General features: G+C 43.7%; 1 protein-coding gene across 1 annotated transcript in view; it reads left to right on the top strand.

The window, feature by feature from the left end:
• Nucleotides 1-21,197, top strand: part of RNF121 (ring finger protein 121) — a 119,600-nt gene that overhangs the window by 69,034 nt on the left and 29,369 nt on the right. Inside the window, exons 5-8 of the mRNA XM_086949372.1 lie at nt 1,723-1,830; nt 13,321-13,441; nt 18,085-18,218; nt 19,694-19,795. Of these exons, the coding sequence (XP_086805498.1) occupies nt 1,723-1,830; nt 13,321-13,441; nt 18,085-18,218; nt 19,694-19,795 (465 nt within the window). The remainder of the gene's footprint in view (nt 1-1,722; nt 1,831-13,320; nt 13,442-18,084; nt 18,219-19,693; nt 19,796-21,197) is intronic.

Raw genomic sequence — 21,197 nt, 5'->3', positions numbered from 1 at the left:
CCACCACCGAAGAGAAGAAAAGGAAAAGAGGTCAGAAGCACGACGACAGGACGACAAAGAGAATGGACGATAACTAAGAGGAGTGTGAACCAAGACACCACGACACTCAAAAGGGGAAACACCGAGGAGAACGTGAGAGGTGCACAACAGTCCACACGCACGACCAAGTTACAAGTAACACCACTGGAAGGAAGCGTCCACATGCGAACTCGACAGTCATCCATGGAAGGACAGAAGAGAGCACGCCAGTCTGTTGGCAACACCCACCTCTGGGATGGAACGGACGAAAGGGCCGCGGAAATCCAGGGGCAGAGGCCTCAGGGACACCGGTGGCAGCGGGTCCCACACGAGAGACGGACTGTTGAAGCTCACGCTGAAGATCCTGGAAGACCGAAGGTCGCACACGACTGAACCAGTGCCAACAACACCCTTTCAGGTGGAACTCGGACACGGAGAAGATGACCCGTAGCGACGACCTTCAACATGTTTGAAGAGGCAAGGCGGCATGCACACCGGTCCAGTGGAAACCTGGCAGAAAGGCCTCCGGGTCGTCCAGTGAGAGGGGACACCCACGAGAGAGGGGTATCCGTGAGAGGGATAACCTGCAGCTGAAAGTCCAGTTAAGAACAGACACCAGTTTCAACCAAGCACTTTGAACAGGACGGTCCAGCGAAAAGTAACACACTTGGGACTCAATGTATATTTATACTTCTGCACGTTCACAGGATGTGAAACAGAGCGAGAGAGACTGTAAAGCCCACTTACAAGCTGCAAGTCTGCCAAGGCAAAAGAAAAGACATTGCCAGCAATCAACTGAACCAGCAGTAAAGACCACCACGTGGGAATCGTCGTGTAAATCATAAGTTTTGTTTGAACTGTTATGTTTTTCCCCGCAGGTTGAACTCTAGTTAGGGTAATTTGCTTAACTAAGGTTGGGAGGGATGTAGTAACGTAAGACACGGTCTAGTGTCTCAGTTCTTTCTGTAACTGCACACCTAACACCCACCCACCACCAGGCGTCACAGGTCATGTGACACTGGCCAATAAAGGGGCCGAGCGCTCGTGCTCTGGGCCCATTCACCCATCTGTTACCACTGTGTCGGTGTCTGCCTCATTGTGTGCTTGCTGCGTCATGAGGGCCTAGCGCCCCTCACCTCAGGATCACGACACACGGGACTCGTAGACCCCTTATACTCGGTCCGAGGACCCCGGGGAGGATATTATACAGGATTTCTGTGCCGGCCTGCCGGGAACCGAAGAAGCTTACGTCCTGTCGACCAGGCTGCTTGGCCACGCCCCAATCAGAATTGTCATTAAAGCATTTTTCTTCAGAATTGCTATTTTGCATTGATTTAAAACATTACATTTTTCCTGTCACTTTCTGGTAATCTTCGGACAGAAATGCAGAAGGGTGCCAAGTGCACCTGGGTGTCTCTAGATTTATTTTCTCTTTCTTCTGTGTCTGATGTCATCACAAGTGGTTAGTAAACTGGTCGTCATGATTTATGTGATGTAGAAAGTATTTTTTTGCCTTCTTATAGAAGCCAGACAATCTCTTAAAGATAGAAATGCTAAGAAACTGTTGTTAAAGGTAAGTTATATGTTGTTTCTGTTGCTTAGTTCCTGGTCATTGCTGGCTAACTCCTAAGTACAATGTTCTCTTATCTGTGTCTGAAGCTGCTACCTTTTTACTCTCTAATTGAATTTGCTTATTTCTTACAGGCTCGTGTATAAGTGGTTTCTGCTTCTATACAAGATCAGCTATGGCACTGGCATTGTAGGATACGTGGCAGTCATGTTCACACTTTTTGGCCTTAATTTAATATTCAGGTGAGTAAAAATCGTGAAAAAATGATGAAATAAGAGCGCGTGTCCAGGCATTGTAGATTATCTTTTCTGAGATTGTACTGTAAAGGGTTGGTGTTATTGGACCGTTTACCATTAAATTGTCTACTAATAATTTCTAAATTTCAGGGAAGGCGTTTTATCAATCCTAATTTAATTCTTTTTATTTTGGTTGGGTATAGAAAATCATAAACACTTGTACATAATAAAAAATCGTCATTGGAAATTGCTATAAAAAACATGTGTGACCAAGTACAACATTATAAAATTTCATTCTCTAGTGGAGATTTTAATCAAGGTTTAAATTAGAAGTAACAGATTCATTTTGCGTATTAAGAGGCCACTTTCCTATCGGTAGTTAAAACACCAGATCTAAAATTTTTCCATTGTAAGCATTGCACCAGCTCCAGCTTGGAGTCATGCTGCCTGGAGTAGGTCTTCCTAATTCCAGAACTGTTTATCTCCGTATCTCTCACTGTTTCTGGGACATCTGTTCTAACCTTAAAGAACGACAGCAGTTCGTCCATACACTAGCACCAATAGGTAGTGGATCAGTATTCCATCAGGTACTATGCAAAGTAAAGTAAGACTATCAGTTGGGCTCTTACCTATTGATGTTCTCCTACATTTGGCATATGACTCAGAAGAAGCAATAACAACATTTCATGAAAAGGCACAGATCATTGTGTTGACTGTACACACTTATCTATTCATCGACTCAAATTTGTCCTGCTTCATCTCGGTTCCATTCAGCATCTAGGATTCCATCAATGTCCTTCACTCTATGTGCCTTGATGCTGCCATCTTTTTCAGGGCCATCATCAACAATGCCTTTAGTGCTTAGCATATCATCTCCTCCAGTACCACGTGATAGATGTAGGAATTGAAGGTTTCGTCTCCAAATTCTGCTGTACTCTTTAGCCCAGGCCAATCCCTTTCTAAAAGTTCTATTCCTCCTTGAAAGCATTCATGTGCGGAGCCACCTCACCAAGGAGATCCCATGTGAGGAGTCCCCTGATCCTATGAAGGAGCAGCACAGGGTGCCTTTACACGCTGCATGTTCCATATGTATAGGACTGGATTTATCATTGTAGACTGATTTGAAGGATCTTTCCCTTTTACCTCTTCCCAGTGAAATTCACTGTCTCTGCATGTTAGCTACACTGAATTATGTGAATTAGTTTGCTGAAGGCACTGGAACGGCTGCAAAGCTACTGAACATGCCAACTTCTGTTTCAGCCTACCATGGCACGGAAACATGTGCTTATGACCGGTTTCTGTTTTTGAGAGATCAAGTTCCAGCAGACTTGGTGGTAGTTTCCGAAGCAAATTGAAAGCTTTCTATATGTGTATACAAGTCTTCATGTGGAGAGTAAGGGAGTGGATCAAATTGGTAAGAAAAATAGCACACTTGCGCTTTGACTTTGAGAGCAAGATGCTTATCTTTGGGATTAAGTGGACAGCTTAATCTAACCTATTCCCAGGAAAGTGAGGAACAAAGCCCTGAAACCTTCACAGAAGATGCTCAAACAATGTACTATAGGCTTAACAAACAATGAACATTGTGGCCAGGGATGTGGACCATGTTATCCCTCTATAAACAATTTAATATCTCAAACGAACAGGGTTGAATCTGGATGTGCAGCACAAGCTTTCTTGAACTTCCCTTTTATAGGTCACAAACTTTATAGCGTGCAACTGATGATGAAACCACCCACACAAAGGTAAATACATTGTGATTTGTTTTCTTTGAGAAGAAATTACCACCCTCTAAGCTTTTGTACAGTTAATGGGTGCAACCAAAGCAGGCTTTTCAGAATGATCAAGCCCTTCAGTTCCAGCATCAGCAAGATGCCAATGGTGAAGATAGCTCTATTGTGAAGATCCAGCCCTCCAGCACTTGCAAAACACTTTAATTCACATTGTTTGCCTCCCTGTTTCTTCTTTTCTACATACTGATGAGATTAAGTATATCCAAATGCCTCCGGTTGCGGAGACAGATTCTCATAGGCACGTGGGTAATGGATAGCATCCAAGACAACAGGTTCCTCCAGCTCTACAGAATAGCAAATAGTGTTACCTGTTTCATTTGCATCAAAGTGTCCCAACATGTGCAGCAAGTAGGTAATAGACAAACCTCTACAGGAGGCGAACATACATAATATATTTCCTGGCAAAAACAGAAATCCCTCCAGGTACAGCAGCCTTTACCATTCAGTGGGCCAAGTGTATATTAGGAAAACCCTTCTCTAATTCTTTTAAAAAAAAAGATTAATCTTCAAAGTGAAAAAAAGTTTGACCTGTGCTGATAACAGTGCCCTCCATTTGTAACTACAGCACTTGTGAGCCTGTTGGAGGGGGTAAAATCCATGGGTCCTGGTTATGAGTTGAGAAGAATATACATGTAAATATGCTAGAACTTGAGGCAATCCATCTTACTGTAAAGGCCTCTTTGCCTTTTAACCTGCATAGATGCAAAGAAGCAATATAACTGCAATGTACTGTATCGTGAACAAAACTAGACCCTCTCTCCATGCAAGCTCCAACTATAAGGCAATTAGAGCTGAAGCAAAGGTTACCTTGTTGGCATCCCAGATACTAGAAAACAATAATTAACACTGTAGACTACGAGCTCTTGGAATGACGAGTAAAATCTGCATGCATGTGTCACCAAATCCTTCTTTGAACCACAAGGCATTCAATAGATAAACTTGTTTGTGGCACCTGAAAACATGGCATGCCATATTGAGTGGGATCACTTTGTGCTGTTTACCTCTTGTGATTTCCCCCACGTCCCTAAAAAAAATCTGTTTTAAATTTCACCCAATTACAAGTATGCAAGGTCATAAACAGTGGAAGATTTAACCTTAAAATACTACAAAAGCAGCCGGTAAAAATTTATGGAAGTGTAAGGAATGACAGTAAAGCTGTTAAGGAATACACAAGTAAGACATGCACAATGCAAAAACACAGTACGCACACTGAGCTAAAAAGGTAAAATAGCACGCGCACCTGCTTACAGGCTCAGACCTATGTAAACAGCCATGGACAGGTGAAGCTCTTGCAGGTTAATTGCAGCAATTCACATTTTACTTATCCATTCCATGGTAAACCACTGTAGATGCAGCACTGATAGGCCACAATATTCTGCTATTCCAGATCCATGTTCTGCTACAACAAACAATGGAGCATAATGGTGGAAACCAGGCCCCCAACCGATGCCTTTAAATGGCACAGCAGAGCAAGAGAGCCAGGATTGACACAGGGGGGCTGAAACTCATTAAAATGAGTCTGCCTGTAATCCAGAGGATACACAGGCTCAATGTGGGCACCATACAAACCATATTTTCGTAATTTCGGATACCCTGGAGCCCAACATAGGGCTCCACTGCTGTCCCCCCTCCTTCCTGAAAATGCTAGCAGCACTAGAATTCTTTGCAACAGCAGCATACAGCAGACAGTAGTATTGGTGCATGACTTTTCTCATTCAACTTTTAGAAAAATACTCGGATAAGTGATGGAGGTTTTGCAGAAAGTGAATGAGATGCATATACCATGCCCCTTGGACACCTACAAAGCATATGCCAGCAAAGCAAACATCCGTGCTACAGCAGGATTACCTGACATCCTACGGTCAAATAACTGTTGTCATGTATGTCTGGTGGCCTCAGATAATGTGTTGAAACCATAAAACGAAGCATATTATTTATGTGCAAATGCTGTGCGGTGTGGATCTGTGTGTAGACTGAACTGGTGCGTTAGGTGCTTTGGACATAACCACAATGTCATGCTCGTGATAAGGAGCAACATTGTTCATACTGTTGTAACACGTCACCCTTAGGTACTGGGCAGACCATCAACTCTTCATCTTCAAGATGAGAATGCATTATGTACAATCTCAATATGTCAAAAGTGATTTACATATGGCTGGGTCTGAACTGGGGTGGCGAAGTGTGCTAAAGAACGATGATGGATTCAACCTAGATCTGTGACGGGGTGAGTTTCTGAAAAGTTTCAGTGCTCCGTCTATCATCTCTTTGTGTTTGCTTTGTTCGCCCTAAGTTATTAGGGTATGCACAGATGTGGGTCCTTTGCTTGCTTTGCCACTGAATTCAAGCTAACCTGGCTGATGAGGGGTGTAACCCCGAACCTGGCCTCAGGATGCTTGTTTCTCGTCCAGGGAAGACGTGGCTTGGCAGTTTGGGCTGGACTGTTCCCATTAGGAACAGGGTCAAGACTGATTTGCATATGGCTGGGTCTGAACTGGGGTGGCTAATGATCTAAAGAATGATGATGGGTTCAACCCAGAGCTGTGCCTGGGGATGAGTGTATGAAAAGGTTCAGTGCTCCGTCCATCATCTCCTTGTGTTTGCTTCAATCTCAATACGTATCCGCTGTACCTTTTTAGAGAATTTGTAGCCTCAATTACATCATATTCATGGATCATTGTGAATATATCTAACAAATTACATCTTTCACTGTTCACAATGATGAAGATTCTCAGCGAAGTCAACAATTTAACGACCACATGTACTTCCATGACTACTCTCATGTCTCTTACTTTAGATTCCTCTGACCTCGAGACCATCTTTCATGTCTTATATTCCAGACATGTTAAGGATGGTCATATTTTTTTCTTCCCACAGCTTGAGATATAGCTAAGATGGAAAGCTACTGTCAGTTGCCATGCTTTAGTGCTTAAGCGAGGCAAATCGATTATATACTTGCATTTCAAAGCTTAGAACCTGTTTTTAACATCATGTGGATATGTTGATTCAGTAATGTTTGCCCATTATCTCCTTCGCAAGCATTTATTATTATTATTTTTTTGTGGCATCTTCAGCATGACATGGCTCATTAGACAGTTATGGTGTCTTACCACCGCTTTAGCCAGGACCTTCAGCTCGGATCCATAAACGTGTGCTTCCTTTCTCTGCATGGGTGCATGATGGAAAAGTCTGGCAGGTTTCTGCTTGTGAAGACTGAGTGATCTCCAAGGATAGCAGTGAATTCTGTTTGTTTCGTTTCAAGGTGACTTGGCAACACAAAATTGATTCCTCCACTTTCTCACACAGGAAGGATTTATTTGTTTACTTTTGCATGTTGCGTCGACTGTTTCTATTCTCTAGTGATTAATGTTCTCACTCCAGGAACTTCCAGTGCCTGGAAATGGGCACTTGCTGATGGTTTGTGCATGTGCTATTTTTTGGGGTGCAGGGTTTACCACATGCGCTAAATAGAAAATTCACTATTTAATGAATGAGTGAATGAATGAATACTCATTTCTATAGCGCATGGCTACCCTAGGGCATCCCAGCGCTGTTAGACCACGGGGCTGAGCGAGACATTCACTGAAACAGAAGTGTCTTTAATCGCTTCCTGAAGGTGAGATGGTTACTCTCAAACCTGAAGTCAGGGAGGTTGTTCCAGCATTTGGCTGCTAGGAAAGAGAGCTGGCGACCACCCATTCGGGCTCGCTTCACCCTCGGTACAACCAGCAGATTACGCTGATTGGACCTAAGGGATCTGAGAGATTGATGTAAACGGAACAGGGGAAGAAGAATCTTGGGGCCATCGTTCCATATCGACTTGTGTGCCATGCACTAGATTTTAAACGTGATTCTTTCATGAATCGGCAGCCAATGCAATTGTCGCAATGCAGCCCTCGCCAAGCTGCGTCTGGGTACATTCATAAGCAGCAGAGCTGCGCAGTTCTGCACCACTTGCAATGTATGAATGGATGCAGCTGGGGCCCCAAAATAGACAGCATTTGCATAGTCCAGCCGCAAGAGAATCAACGACTGAACTAGCATACGTCTGGCCTCAAACGGAAGAAGAATAAGGACCTTCCTGAGGACCCTAATCAGTCCGTAGCAGGTCGCCGCCACCTTCTTTGCTTGTACTTCAAATCCCAAGGAGGAGTCAAGCCATACCCCCAGACTCTTTATCTGGTTCTTGGGGGGGAGGGGGGGGGGGGAGGGGGGGGGGGAGGGGGGAGTGGGGGAGAGGGGGGAGTGGGGAGGGGGGGCAGACAATTCGGCCACCAAGGGTCCAGGTTAATGGGAGCTTTATAACCCAGGAGCATGATGTCTGTTTTGGACCCATTTAATTTTAAGAAGGAGGAGGTCATCCACTCCAGCACTTTAGTAAGGCAGGGGGTCAGATAGTTGATCCCTCGGCCTATGGCGTCGTCCCTTACTAGGGACACGACCAACTAAGTATCATCAGCGTAAGTGACAAGCTGAATTTCCCAGGGAAGTACCACCTCAGCCAGTGGTCTCATGTAGACGTTAAACATGGTCGGACTGAGAGAGGATCCCAGGGGAACGCCGTGATGCAGTTGGAGCTGGCTAGATGACGCCTCCTCCTCAAAAACAGAGAAAAATCTCTCTGACAAAAGACTGGAGCCATTTAAGGGCCCTTCCAGCAACTCCAGCAAGGCGGAGACGATGAAGCAGGAGGGGATGATTAACCGCGTCGAAGGCTGCGCTGAGGTCTAAAAGGACCACTGCCGCGCAGCCTCCGGCATCCACAATACTCCTGGACGCCTCCACCACTGCCACCAATGCAGTCTCGGTCCCCTGTTTGGCTCTAAATCCCGTCTGGGAAGGATGAAGGGCTCCTGTAGTCTCTATAAACGAGGAGAGTACACGATTAACATGCTTTTCAGCAATTTTACTGAATCCAGGTAGCAATGAAATCGGCCTGTAGTTGGCCAGGTCTTCAGGGTCCAAATTAGATTTTTTCAAAAGGGCCTTAATTTTCGCCAACTTCCAGGTGGGGGGGGCACTACTCCCGACTCCAAGGATGCATTGATGACATGCATTATGGCAGGACAGACCGTCCCAGATACCTGTTTGAGGGCAGAAGGCGGGGCAATATCCAAAGGGGATCCCGATTTTAAATTGCTAAGGAGTCGTTCAGCAGTAGCCAGGTCCAGCAGCGGGAACGCATCGAGACATCCTGCAGCCTCAGGAGTAAACTCCTCGGACGTCAGCACGTCCTCCTTGTTACTGGGGAGCTGAGCAGATGGTACAAAGCCAGCATAGATGTTAGTTACCTTAGCGGCAAAAAAGGCTGCCAGGTCTTCGCAACGTTTCAGGGAATCGAATGCAGTCACAATAACCTGGGGAGGGGTCCCTAGGCCTATTGGATGCTTCCGAGATTTTATCTTGGAAGTACGCAGATTGAGCGTTTTTCAATTGGTTTTTATACAGTCTGAGCACGGATTTATATTCCTCTTTGGCGAGAGGAGGTAAGTCTTTCCTCCATTTCCTCTCTGCCCGTTTACACTGTTTAACTTGCTTAAGTTCCCCTGAATACCAAGGTTTTTTCTTGGGGCCCGTCCGATGACGGACCTCTTTCTTGGGAAGCATAGAGTCTAATGTAGACTCCAACCAATTATTTAACGCCTCATTAGCAAGGATGGGATCATCGGGAAGAGGCGGGACAGACCTCCTCAAAGCCAATTTCCACTCCTCCACTGATAGCTTAGACCAGGTTCGAGTACGTTTTTTTGAGAGGCTCACTGTATGGGTATCCTCCAGGGGTGACCAGACAAATAGGAGCAGTACATGGTCAGACCAAGGGACAAAAGTGGGCACGTTGCAGATGACACTATCAAGATTGGTAAAAAAATGATCCAATAAATGACCTCCTATATGCGTCGAGCCAGAAACAATTTGCTGAAGTTGTACTACCCGCAGGGTATCCAGCAGACACTGAGTTGCAGGTGCCTCGACTTCATCAAGGTGAATATTGAGGTAGCCTAGGATGGAAAAGTTGGAGGCACCACTAATGGGGAAAGTAATCTTGTCCAAAAGGTTATTACAGAAACCGTAATGGTCGCCCGGAGGCCTATAGACAAGAATACCAGAGAAGGTACAGGTAGGAGAGAAGAAAATGGAGAACCCCCGCTAAGCTGTTTCAATGGGGTAAAAGGGATACAGATAGATGTCCAAGGTGTAACCAAGTGTCAGAAGCAGTACCTGAAATATCCAGATCTCCGTGGGAGCGAGCGGCTATCTTCGACGATGCTAATTTCCGAATTCCCAAACACCCCTGCACCCGGATTGCTCCAAGCCCAGGAATGGAAGGGAAAGGGGAAGTGGATAACAAACAACAAAGAGAGTCTTCCACACTGGTGTCTTCGTAACTACCTCTGGAAGGAGTGGCTGGGGAACACCTGCAACAGGGAGCAGAACATTACTAACGTTCTAATAAATCATGGGCGACACACTCTCTCACTCTCGACTCTCCTCAATCATACCTGGTTATCGTGTGGAGTTAGCTTCTCTCTTACTGAGTCCCAATAAGTCATATGAGGGTTGGAACTCTTGTTGCTTGTGTAGAGTGGTAGAAAGGATGATGCGAAGTGTAGAGGTGGTAGACAACAGTATTACCATATGCATATAATATATACTCTCATTTACTTGTCGAACTTCGGGAACAGAGTGAAACACTCAAAGTCTTGTCACAAACTGGATCGAGATAGTTCTGAACAGTTCGGAATTCTATTCACTGGAACGTTCTAAGCAGATGACTGGACCAACAGGCACTGGGCAACGATAGTACCAGCAAGTCTGGAGAATGAAATGTTCTTACCGCAATTCTGAGTAATGCGGGAGGTACTTGCCTACTGGAACGAAACCCAGACGAGGAGCGCTTGACAGAAAGAGTCCGCACAGCCAGACACAGGCCGCGGCGAGGAAGGGGGCACACAGCCCGGAATGCAGGAATCCACGGGAACGGAACGTAAACACGCTCCAAGGTTCCGGAACTGAGTCTCTGTGAAAGCTGACTGGAAAATGAGGGAAACTATGAAAGAACGCGGTGAATTAACAGGAGCCAAACTCAGGGCGTCTAACTGCTGGAAAGGGACAGTTGAAGTGCACCACATAGAACGTGCGGAATTAGGAAATGGCGAACTGCTGAAAAAGGCTAGAACGCTAACCGCATCGAAATGGCGGCACAAGCCGGAGGCGTACTACACCTCCGACCGACCGTGGTCATGAGCTAATTTCTGCAGGGAACCCCAAAGTGGAAACAGCCTCCAAACAGGAAATCTTCCCCTTGCTGCTGGGACTGACAGAGGTCTCTTAATGGGGGTCGGCATAGTCCTGACACCAAGGCCCGGCAGATCTAATACATATGTTTTATTCTTGCCAGAATTTTAAAAATGTTTTAACAGAAATGGAGAAGTTTTTATCGGGGCTGCTAGAGTGTCAAATCCCTCTATCCCCAACTACTGTTTTGATTGGCAGGGATGAAAACCTTAGAGTTGAACAGGAAGCCGAAGCTTTTATTTTTCTGTGTGTCGCTGTTTTTAGAATTTTAATTGCGGCGGCCTGGAAAGATCCGATAGCTCCCACATTCCAGATGTGGCTTACGAGACTGCCTGGGACCCATAATATTGAGGAATGTCTATATAGTTTTAAGGGTAAAAAGAGGAAAGAGTATGGTAAAAAGATATGGGCTCCTCTTGTAATTGGAGAAAAATAAGATGATTAATTTGAAGAGTCCCTGCATTACCTTTAATGTATTGCAAGGTAATGTCTTCCTACAATGTTAATTTATTTCTAAGCTATTTGGATTTTTGCCAACCGTTGGAAGTCGTATAAGAACTATCTATATCTGTATATTTGTTTTAATTCTTATGTCTGAATTTTGTCATGTTTGTATCCAGCTGATATCTGTAATTGTGTATGTTTTCTTTTTTGATATTCTGATCCATCTCAATAAAAATAAAAAAAGAGAAGAAAATGGAGAAGCCTAAACTCTCACAATTTACGTGAGGACTCTCAGAGGTACGACAGACAAAGGAGTTTTTAAAAATAATAGCCACTCCTCCTCGTCCTGTTTGTCGGTCCTGCCTGCAGATGGAATAGCTAGGCGGAAGAGCCTGAACAATATCCGGACCAGATGTGTCTGTGAGCCAGGTCTCAGTCAGGAATAGAACGTCTAGATATTGCTCCTCCAAAAGGAGGCGGATTTCAGCCCCGTGCCTAGGCAGAGAACGGCAGTTTAACAGAGCAAAAGAGTAAGGTATAATTTTACTAGGACATGGCCCTATATCTTTACAGATAGAGCAAGGAATCCTTACCTCCTCTAACAGTCTCGTGGTAGGGCAGCCAATGAGTGCTTCCTCTAAGCTCCCACAACCGTTTCCCACTGTAGCTTATCAGATCCTTAGATGCTGATCCCATCATTAAAGCCCTCGGCCCCGTCCTAGCCCGGCCTGGCACGGACGGGCACAGACGGGCTTTCCTTAGGCGCGGAAAGGCGCGTCCGCTGCTACGTACGCTACGCGTAGAAGGACAGTCTCTTTTTAAGCGCTTTCGCGCGTCGTGTCGGACGCTGCCTGCAGCCACTAGAGCATCAACCTGCTCCTCCAAAGATGGCCGCCACCAGTCAGCCCCACCGAGCCCCGCATTGCCACCAGCTCCCAATTGACCAGTGCCTGCCCCCCGTGACCCCGGTGCTGTGCGGAGTAAGAGTAAATGAAGGTGAGCCTGAGCCCTCCTATTAAAAAGTGCAGGAGGAGGGGATAGCACGAGTATTTTAAAAAGGAAAATTCATACAGTCACGATAAGTTTTATTAAAACAATGTAAAATGATCACACAAGTTTTTAAATACGAGCAGCTCAAACCTAGCTCCCGGCTTTCCACCTCAAGAGCAACCACTAGCCTGAAGGTCTAACCAGACCTGATCATGTCCTCCGCTTTTGAGCGCTTTCGCGCGTCGTGTCCGACGCTGCCTGCAGCCACTAGAGCATTAACCTGCTCCTCCAAAGATGGCCGCCACCAGTCCGCCCCACCGAGCCCCGCAGTGCCACCAGCTCCCAATTGACCGGTGCCTGCCCCCGTGACCCCGGTGCAGTGCGGAGTAAGAGTAAATGAAGGTGAGCCTGAGTCCTCCTATTAAAAAGTCCTATTAATGGGCTAAATAACATCTGTGGTGCATGATAAAAATTCATAATCCGTGTTCTTTAGCATGTATTTACTGAACCCTGTGCTATGGATATTTACCTTATGTTTAAGACTGATAGTTTTTACCACCAATCTCGTAATCAAGGTCCAAGTCAAAGATTATTGCAGGATTAAAAGTGTTGTTGATCTGAGTCACCCTTTTATGGTACCGTGCCACGCCCCTTTTCATATCCTCCTTAAGTCATTACTCCACTAAAACGCCAGTAAGCTATACCCAGAAGTAAAACTCTTGCATCGGAGATCTCGCCGTGAATTGCAGGTACGAACTTCAAAGCCTGAGTGGACTTACTCAGCCTTTCATTCTTGTGAGGTCAACAAATGACATTTAAAGTGGGTAATAGTAATTGTCTATACAGATCATGTTAGAAGAGTGGGTTGGATAAGCCTCATAAATCATTTATAACTTGATGTTCTATTTTTTAACAGATTGCTTTGTTATCACCCAGTATTTTTTTGATTCGCTTACAATCGCTGCCTCAATTTCAGAATAAAGCCTGAAGATGCAATGGATTTCGGCATTTCATTGGTCTTTTACGGTCTTTATTATGGAGTGCTGGGCCGAGATTTTGCTGAAATGTGTGCTGATTACATGGCATCCACAATTGGGGTAAGTTGCAAGGAAAAGTGACTTGTCTTAAAACTGTCTCTTAATGTGATGTGAAGTGTTTTATTTATTGCTAATTTCCCACTAGTGAGGCTCGGTGTGTTGCTTTTGAGTTGCCATATCGGCTATTGGTTCAAGAGCTCTCCTAATAGATTATGCATGTATGTATTTGGTACTGCCTTAGCACAAAACTAGCCATAAGACAGCAGAGCATTCTTCAAGGTCAAAGACATCAATTAAGTCAACACTTGATAAGAGAGGTAGCTGTGTTATGAACTATTATTTCATGGTGATATGGTGTTATTTAAAGAAGTGAATCTTGAACTCTTTCTGAAATTAGCTCAATGTTGAAACCGTGCTGAAAGATGTTGGGACGTTGTTCCAGTTTCCAGGTGCATAGATGGGAAAACACCTGCTGCCTTATCTTTTCTTTTTTGCACCTCTCAGTCTGGTGGTCTTGATCTAGATGTGACAAGAACCACCAAAGCTGGTGAGCTGGTCTGCCAGATAAGCAGGGTTGCTGGTTGTGATGGCAATGTTATGTTATGTTATGTTAAATGACTCTTGTAACGCGCACTGTCACCAAAGGTTTCCTGGCGCTCTTTATAACAGGATGGAAAATGAAGAGTTGACACTGACCAGATTAGCCTAGGGAGGGGAAGAGAAATGTCTTAAGCAGTTTTCTGAAAATAGAAAGGGAGGTGCTTGACTTGATGGAAAAAGGGAGGGAATTCCAAAGGCTAGGGGCCAGATGAGAGAAGCGGCGGCCGCCGTACTTCTTGGTTTTGACTTTGGGAGCAACAAGCATGTGGAGGTAAGCAGAACGGAGGTTGCGTGACGGGCGATGAGGGGTAATTAAAGATTGCAAGAATGCAGGACTAGTGCAGTGCTGGGCTTTGTGAGGCAGGATACCTTAAAAGCTGACCTGTAATGTAAATGGTGCAGCTGGTTTGGAAGATGATGCAGGCCAGCAAGAGGAGCCACTGGAGTTTCATCAGGAGGGGGTGACTTCATCATATTTCTTCAGGCCCTGGATGAGAGATGCTGCGGCATGTAGAACTCACTTAAGGGGTGCCAATGTGGTTCTAAGAAACCGTGCGGCAAGGCATTACTACCATCTAGATGCAAGAGTTTGAGGGATTGAACAGCAGTTCTGCAGTTTTTTTCTGGAAGAAACGGTTGCACTTTCTTTACAAGAGCGCTTGTACCAGGCTGTTTGTGTGTTTTTTGACAGTGTGTTCCTTGAGGGGTGAGGTCAGTGTCCATGATGAATCTAAATGACTTTCCACTCAGTGTAATTTGGAATTTGACACCTTCGCGGTTCATGTCATTGAGTCCAGTTTGTACTGATTCTTGTTGTTTGTGGTTGGCAAAAAAATAGGGATTATTTCTTTGTTGCTGTTGAGCTTCAGGTAGGTGCTGTACATCCAGGTCTGTACGATGTGCAGGCAGTTTTTGAGGCTTTGAAAGACTGAAGCAGAGGAGATTTTCAAGTTGTGTATCATCTTCTTATTGTTGATTCTTGAGGCTGTTATCTGTAATTAGAGCACCAAGTGACTCCATGTAGAATTTGAAGATGAAGAAACATAATGGAGTCTTGGGAGACTCCGCAGGTAAGCAGGATCTTTTGGGACCTGGTGGTGCCCATATGAACAAACTGGTGATGGTTGGAAAGGGAAGAAGAGAACCAGTGAAGGACATTGAATCTCATTTAGGACTCCAGAATGTTTATTGCTGCGTATGTGGAAGTACAGAGCCTCAGAGAGAGAAACTTGAAAGTAGAATTAAAATTGTTGTTTGGAAAGCTAAAGAACAGGCTGATAATCCACAAAGACGAAATGCAAGTGGGTAATGCAAGCCTTGTTTCAACCCATTGCCGAGATTGCTTTAAAGGGAGGGAGTTGGTGTGTATCGCTTTGGGCACGGCTGTGAGGATGACCAGAAAAGACTGACCTTGGTTTGCTTTGGGGCCTTCTGTTGCACCAGTGTTGAATGGTCTGTTACCAAGGGTCTTTTTATTGTGAAGAAAAGAGAGGTGCTCTCTAGTATTCTGGCACTGTGAGCAGGAGTTGTGGTAGAATATCTATTTCCTCAATATCATATGACCACACTCGGAGTGTTGAAGTTCACCAGACATCTTTGCGGTCATAACTGCGTTTTCTTTGCTTTTCACATTTTGAGTTATCCATGAAGTGCAGGAGTATAAATTGAAAATGTGGTCCACCGCAAAAACTATCTAATAAAGCCTGGAATTGCAGTGAGCTGACTGTTTCTGTTCTCTAGTGGTTTATTTCCTCACTTCGGGAACTTCCAGTGCCTGCAAATAGGCACTTAGGATGTTGTTGGTCCTTCAGCTCTGACAGCCATGGGTAACTCAAACATGACTCATTATAGCACAATCCAAAAGTTCCTCCTTCGCCCACCAAATTCAGCCAATTAGATTTTCCAAGTGGCATGGTGTGGAGTAAGGGGCAGTTGGAGACCTTTTAATGTGAATCCCATTGTAACCTTAAAGACACTGCTCTTCAGATGAATTGTACGTGGGTTCATTAGAGCTTGCATTAGACCTGCTACCTACTGTGGGTGTTAAATTCACATTATGTAATTGAAAAGCAACCAATAACATTTCAATACGAACCTGGTTGCATGGTGTTGCTTTACACGTAGCGCAGACAAGATATCAGATATCAGCAACCGATCGATGCCCCATTTGGAACTGATTTGCCATTTATTTACTAAAAATCTAAACCGCTTAAATGACTGATTAGGTTTTATTTTATTGTATTTCCTGTGTATTATGAAGATTGAAAATTGCTCCTTTATGTAATATGATGACTGTGACCTGACATTGTTTTATCGTTCTCAAGGCACATTATTATCCTGTTATGTACTAACAAAAATGTATTTCGTGCTGAGTGATAGTTTTTAATTTTGTGGTCTTTTTTATTTATTTTTTTATTTGTGTTTTTAAAAGCCAGTGAAATCTTTAAACATAGAAAGGCCTTGTTATTCCGGTTTGGGGTGATCCTTTTGAGATGGTGCATTGAGGCAGAAGGGGGCTGTTTAAAGGGACAGCAAGTGGATTTTAATTTTCCCCACACTACGGCAGGTTGACCAATCACGGTCATCAGTAGCTTCAGCGAGTCCACGAAGTATTGATCGCGCCTACGTTTGAAGCCTCAATGCCGCATCCTGTGAGACTCTGGGCCCCTACAGAGGACAAGATATGCCCATTTTCTCGGGCTCTGCTGCGGAATTGTTTTCATCAGGTGGTTTACCAAATTTGTGCTGACAGCGGGTGGCAGAGTAGATGGATGTCTGTAGAGGGGACAGTGTCTGGGTCCAGGACATGTTAATTAGCTTATGGTGGACCGTAGTTTTGCCATGAGGACATTATGAAATTGATTTCAGGGAGATAGATGTTGCAGTTTATTTTGTTGCCTCCTTGTGATTTCATCTTCTCCTCTATCCCCCTTTGCACTTTCCCTTTTGTCTAAGGGAAGAGATGATAGCTTGAAGAGTATCTTCTGAGATGGATAATTGTATTACATCAAATACGAGGGTTCCATGGTTCACTTTGAATGCTCATGTCCTAGATTTTGATGTTTCTATGTTTTATGTGGTTGTGATGGCACTTCCTTTGAAAGTATGTTAGGGTGCACTATGTTTTCCCCAATACAAAAAGTCAAATATAAAAACTTTTCACTTATTCAAATAGACTTTCGTTTGAAAATTGAGGTTTTTAGGTAAATGTTTTCATAAATATCACATCATCTGTACAACATGGTTACATGTTTCCTGCCAAAAGGAATAGTTCATTATTAACTGTTAATGTACATTATAAGTCAATAAAACCATCTTGAAGTGCTGATGACATTTACAAACACAAGGTGTGGTGAAGGGCATTACAGTGGTTTGTGTATGGCTTTAATTTCTGTGTGTTTTTTTTTTCTTTTCCTTGAATTTACAAAAGGGGGTACATTGCAGGCATCTATACTTACTACCAATTTCGGTGTCACTTCATAAGATCCTTTTCAGCTGTTTTGCTTGATTGTGGAATTTCACGTAGTTCAATTGCAGACTTCAGTAACTGACAGCACCCTGAATATGTGAGTCTTTCTGTGAAGAAATCTAACTCCAATACCTTTAATGGCTAAGCATATCTTTCATCCCAAAAAACTGTTTTCAAGTCTTGACTTCATCACTTGAGCAGTACTTGACCAAAATGGTGTGATTTTAGCAAATTGCTATATCTCCTTGTTCTTTACATTGTAAATATATCACCTGTAATGAAATATGAATGATGTTAAAACAAATACTTGCACTGCCTCAATTGTTTGTTCCGACAACAGTTCTCCATCACATCCTTGCTCTTACAATCTGGTTTCAACCAGATTCCATCCCTGTATGTATACACACACTTGAGTCCACACTAACGCAACTGTCCTGTGTGCTGTTCCTCTTAAGACTCTGCTAGTGTAATAAACATGTTCTCTGCAAAGTGTACTACTACTCCTTATAGGGTCATGCTGTATCAAAACTAAAATAATTAACTACAGAGATAGACCAGACAGTTTGCCAGGATATGCTAACCCCCACATAACTCTCTTAAATCTGCTTATTATGTTTTATTCTTTTTCTCTCAGTTCTATAGTGCATCAGGAATGCCGACAAAGCACCTCTCCGACAGTGTTTGTGCCGTATGTGGGCAGCCAATCTTTGTAGATGTGAACGAAGAAGGCATCATTGAGAACACATACAGACTCTCCTGCAACCATGTGTATCCTTTGGGTGTGTTGATCTGGCATGGCCTGCCTTGAGACATTCAGCACTTGAATGACATTCAAGATCTCATAGTTTTTATTGATGCGTGCAGCTTAGACTTAAGCTTTTTTATGGCAGTCTCTTTCCTGGCTTGTCTCTTCAGCAAACCTCTTAGCTATTGAGGTCCTAACAAGTAATGAGTTTCTAAAACTTTTCTGAAGGGACTAAAATGTTCTCTAGTATTTGAATAACTACTCCAAACTCCTTAAAAGTCTTGGTCAAAGCATGGGAAGACGTGCCCTATAAAAAAAATATTTCAGGCTATTTTACCTGCGTGTGCCTTTAATATGCCCAATCTTCAATTTGATTTCAAAGGCAGAGAAGGATCCTCACAGCGCTGTGAACTAAAGCCTAACTCCCTTCATGCATACATTTATCTGGATATATCTTTTTAATTTGATAATTGGATAGAATCCCACTCCTTTTTTTAGAACTCTACACAAAGACAATTAGCCAACTCTGAACAGGATTGAACAGTTTGTTGCCCTTCCAACTGTTGGAATTGGTGATGTATAGATACACCCGGCTCTACTGTACAATTTTTTTAATTTTGGAAACAGAAATTTTTCTGCTCCATTTCTGGCTCTGAGAAGACTTGCTGCTATCATTTTGACAGGGCATATAGTCCAAGTTGTCTGCCGAGTGCATCCGAACCAGGTGTGTAAGTTGAAGATTGGTGGTATGATTCACATTAACAAATAAAGTCTCTTGCCTATTCTGTGAAATGTCTTGCATAGTGTGCATAACACTCAACCTTGTAACAGGTTTTCCAGTTATATCCAGTTAGTCTGCAAATGTCCACCCCTGAGAAGAACCATGAATACTGCAGTGACTGTGGGGAGTAAAAGTCTACACACAAGCTCAAGGGGGTCTTCAGGGAGCTCCTCAAGAGCTGAGCTGCAGGGTATCTGTACACAGATACCCACCCCGTCGGTGCGTTCTTAGACCTCAGTGCACCCTTCCTTGCAACGTAACACTCTAGTACAGCCCTCCACGTGTTACCACTTTATGCTCACCACCATGCTCTGACTTACACCCAAGTAGCACCCCTATATATGCAAAATCACCTCATGCTGTCCAGTCTCTCTGACTCACACTACAGTGCTCCACTCCATGTGTTCTCATTCCAGCATACTCCTCCATTCTGTTACTTGGTGCTGTCCAGTCTCTCTGATTACCACCCCAGAGTACCCACCCATTCTGTGTATCACTCCAACACACCAGTCTGCTCGGCATCACTTGGTGGTCGCCAGTGTCTGTTACACACCAGTTCACTCACCTATGCCGTGTCGCACTCCAGCAGACTTTGTCACTGCGTGCTCTCCAGCGCCCACAGCTGTAGCTGCTTTCACTTCAATATTTCGCTCCCTACCGATACTGTGCTTAGTTTCTGTGGTTACTTTGTCCTCTTCCTTAACTGCTTCCATTCAGATTTCATGAGTTCTGCATCCGAGGCTGGTGTATTGTGGGGAAAAAGGAGACGTGTCCGTACTGCAAAGAGAAGGTGGACCTCAAACGAATGTTCAGTAACCCGTATCCTTTGAGTCACTAGTCGCCACAATTATGAATGGAGACATTGTTATCTGTTTCAGGAGTATTGTTCCATATGCCTGTGAGGCTTCCTGAAGTGTTGCTGTGTATAGTACCCTTGGTATCTGTCAATCCACTGTTAAACTTCTCAGCAGTGTTTGAAAAATTTCACTTGTAAATTGTGGTATTGACATTTTACACCCACATGGTCTCACTCAAATGCATGTTGAATTTAATGATTACAATGTTCAGTGCGTTTTCAATGGATCTGTAAATCTTTCTAATCTAATTTGGATTTCTGCCACTCAACCCACTTTGTTGCCTATTGTACCACATTATTTAACCCCTTCCACATGCTTCTGGCAGGCTTTAGGAGCAGAGAACAGTCCTGATGATTGCTCGGTCTGCAGGGGAAACAGCCCCTCTTCAGAACTTAAGGTAATATGAACTAGTGATATGGAGGAGTGGTCCACATGTACAAAAGGGATGGGTCCAAGACACATTGTCCATCCTCCACCACGAGATCTTCATCATTGCTGATTACTACTACAGTATCACAGATCCCAAAGGACCCTGGAATGCTCTGCTAAATTATATGTAGATCTCCTGGTTTTATTGTGTTTTTTTTTTTTACTTTTCTGTTTATATTTATCCACATTTATTTTTTGCCCATTTGATGTGGATTTTTTCTAATTTATTTTGTTTAGTGGAAAGATTAGACTTCAACAATTTTATTTCTACATTTATTTATCCTATAAATATACCCTTGCGCTTGAATGCCTACCAGGTTTTAGCACTATATGCAGCCATGTACAATCCAACACGCTCATCTGCATACATTTGCATTGTAGAACAGTTTAAATATCTTAAATAGCTGCATACCTGATGATATCTAGTTAAGCTTCATTGGATAAGCTATTCCTTCAACTCTCCTGCCTGTTAATATGCACAGCAACTTGCCCGGCAGTCGTCATTGATAACACTGAGAATTATTCACAGGAAGACCTCATTTCCGTTTTTCTGTATTTAAAAATAAATGGAGACAGGAAAAGAAGTGCAATTCTATCTGTATGTATCTGTAGCAAATCAGTAACTATGGAAAACTGTTATCTTTAATTACATGTAACATTTCAGTAAGAAATACAATGTGTTATATGCATTGTTTATTTTTTACTTTTTATATAAACGCGTTTGGCAGTCTCCATTGGGAACTTTGAGGGCTGACTGTCACTGCTGCTGCCGGTGGATTGTGTGCAGTAACCCCTTCAGGTGCGACCTCACTGGGGAAACCTTTGATATAGATAGATATAGATAGATATATATATATATATTCACCACGAAACATGCTCTACTCACGGCAGCTTCACGGACCACACCAGCAGTACTTTAAAAGTTCTTTATTGCA

Source organism: Lissotriton vulgaris, unplaced genomic scaffold, assembly GCF_964263255.1.
Source record: "Lissotriton vulgaris unplaced genomic scaffold, aLisVul1.2 SCAFFOLD_1529, whole genome shotgun sequence".
In the NCBI taxonomy this organism is placed as follows: Eukaryota; Metazoa; Chordata; class Amphibia; order Caudata; family Salamandridae; genus Lissotriton; species Lissotriton vulgaris.
Note: the sequence above shows the minus strand (reverse complement) of the source record. Positions and strands in the feature narration are given on the sequence as shown.